The sequence below is a fragment of the Arachis ipaensis genome, chromosome B09 (assembly GCF_000816755.2).
Source record: "Arachis ipaensis cultivar K30076 chromosome B09, Araip1.1, whole genome shotgun sequence".
NCBI lineage: Eukaryota > Viridiplantae > Streptophyta > Magnoliopsida > Fabales > Fabaceae > Arachis > Arachis ipaensis.
Window position 1 is genome coordinate 21,681,718 of NC_029793.2, and position 2,761 is coordinate 21,684,478.

Sequence of the window (2,761 nt, forward strand, 5' to 3'; positions counted from 1 at the left end):
GAATGACTGTAATTAAACTCATTTTTAAAACCACCTCACATATTTTAACATAATTAAAAATCAACATTTTAACCCCAAACCTCAAACAACAGACCAAGAATAAGCAGGGAAAATTGTAGTTCCCTATGAATACTTGAATTCAAATTCAAACAGAACAAGTATCTATTATGTTTTTTGTTTCTTTTTTCAATTATATTTTATTCATCAACTCTAAGTTCAATGCAAACCAACAGTATTGTTAATATTGTTCTTTATACATACATAAGTCGATATATTATTTTTGTGAACATTTTTTTAACAAAAATAAATCATTTGTTGATTTGTAATTTTGTATCATTGATTTCTTTGATCTTGCATAATACATTAAACTAAATCTATTTGCACTCAATGAAATTAAATTAAGTTCTCTTTTAAGTCCGTGCACACACTGGAATAAACAAATGAGCAATGTACAGTATGGAGTAAGATTTTCCTTTTTCCCCTCAATAAAGAAATATCTCCGGGTGTAAAACTACCTGCTCGAATACCTCCACCATGTTACAAGTGATTTACCAAGTGAACCCATGATGAATACGGCTGATAAACAACTGCCAAAACAGTAACTAGTAGAGGAGAGATATCATATAAAGAACTATTTGAGTGATATTACAATAAGAACACAAGTATATCCTTCTCTGCTCTTGCTTCCAATAAATGTTTAGGAAGGGATTGCATTTTGCTCCTTGGATTTGGCCAACTTCGCTTGTATAAGTTTGTCAAGTATGGGAGGCTCTAATGGAATTGGATCAAGACACCGCTCTGCAGTAGCAACAATCACCTGTGTCCCCAGGTACACATTAATCAAATCGAATATGCCGACACAAATATGGAAGGCTAGAAGCTAACGATGAATTGGGGGGAAAAAAAAGAAAAAAAGAAAGAAGAAAAAAGGAGGAAAGTTGTAATAAGTCCCTGATTTTGACTCATCAAATTTAGATACTGAACATTTAAGTGTTCAATTTACCACCTGGAAATAATCAAATAGAGCAAAAAAAGACGGTTTGCGAACTTTTCTTCCAAAATTATCCCTTCACTAACATTTGCTAACTTTTATCCAAAATTATCCTTCTATTAAGAAATGATTTGTAGAACACATTAGTGAAGGAATAATTTTGGAAGAAAAGTTTAAGAAGTCTTTTTTCGGTCACTTCACAACTTCAAGTGTGTCAAACTGCAAGTTTTGAAGGTTCAGCGTCTAAATTGCAGTAAGGCAAAGTTCAAGGGGATCATTTGCATATTTCCCAAAAATTGAAAAGAATGATTCAATTTCTATGTAATGTTGGTGAAAAAATATTTTATATAAACATGCAACTATTCATTGTTGTATCAATAAAAACTTCTTTTCAAACCTACTTAAATAGCCATCTAAAAGAAAGAATTTGACTCGATGACAATGTAAAACTTTTTCACACTATTAGAACATCTTGAAATTACCTACATATTCTCATGGGTTTAAAAAGAGGTAATATCAATAGCAAAAGTTTGATACTATCAATGATCAAATTTGAACATTAATCTCAATTATATTCTCATGGGTATGAAAAATAATACCAATATGTAAAAATTAGAATCCAAAAAAAGTCTATATTCCAAACCTCATCAAGCAAGAAGTCAATTGCAGCTTCATCTTCAACAATTTCCCTTAAAGGGATCCTCAGGAATTGAATATCCAATTGAACTTGCTGGAATCCACTCCGGTTAAAGGTCTGGAGCCGGACAAATTCTTGTAGACTTTTAAGGGACAATTTAACTATGGTTGTAACAACAGATTCCTGCAAGTTATATGTTAAAAATATATATCACGGTTCAACCAACCATTTAAATTTAAATGACAAACATCATAATCCTTCAATACCTGTGTATATTCTACTTTTGTGAAGATTTCAACTTTTTGCTTGAATAGTTTCGCTAGATGTGTTTCCAAAAGCTGGCTCCTTGCCTTTTGAGTATTTGATCTATTCAATTTCTCCTCTCGTAAGGGGTTACGCCTTGATGAAGCAGTACTTCCATTACTATCAGTCCTTCTGTGCTTACGCTTACCTTGAGGCAAGGTCTGCTTCACTTCAGTACCTATAGCTTCAAGCTGAAACATAAAATAGAGAAATCAAAATGCTGCTCAATCATGCTTTAGTTAATTACCATAAATTTCAATGAATGAGCATATATAAAACTTCCTGCTCACTCATAAAATTCCAATTCTTTAATAACTTTAATCAGATTGGTATCCCATTAGCAATGCAACTTGAACGGAAGAAAGCATATTAATTGATATAAGAAAAAAAATACTGATATGCCAACATGCCAACCTCTTGAAGAAATAAATCAACAAACATATGAACTTCCCTTGGCTCCTTATGCTGTGGCAAAGAAAATAACACATCAGAAACAGTCTCTTCAAATGATAAGTTGATAGCCACCATTCCTATTTTTGAAACCAAGCCAGATAACATACTGACCTTGACCCAGTTTGGAGTGGAAAACCTCTTCTTTAGGAGAAATGATATCCTCTGAGTTCTCACATTTACATACTGAAAGTAAGACATCAAATGTAAATCTTGACAATGACCTCTAGATAGTACATTTATAAGGTAAATATAGAGAAAGTAAAAAGGGTCGAACAGGCATAGCTAAAATATCATCCAGATTTGCTCAAGAACTCATATTTCACACATAAACAGACATTGCCAAAGCCTAAATGGTTAATAGTTCATCGTATGAATTG

The 2,761-nt window shown here is 32.4% G+C and overlaps 1 protein-coding gene across 1 annotated transcript in view; it reads right to left on the reverse strand.

Moving 5' to 3' along the window:
- The window catches only part of LOC107617982 (vacuolar protein sorting-associated protein 51 homolog), an 11,682-nt gene continuing 9,298 nt past the window's right edge, over window positions 378-2,761 (reverse strand). Inside the window, exons 16-20 of the mRNA XM_016319880.2 lie at window positions 2,496-2,576; window positions 2,346-2,396; window positions 1,895-2,122; window positions 1,635-1,811; window positions 378-817 (exon numbers count right to left, since the gene is read on the reverse strand). Of these exons, the coding sequence (XP_016175366.1) occupies window positions 698-817; window positions 1,635-1,811; window positions 1,895-2,122; window positions 2,346-2,396; window positions 2,496-2,576 (657 nt within the window). The 3' untranslated portion in view covers window positions 378-697. The remainder of the gene's footprint in view (window positions 818-1,634; window positions 1,812-1,894; window positions 2,123-2,345; window positions 2,397-2,495; window positions 2,577-2,761) is intronic.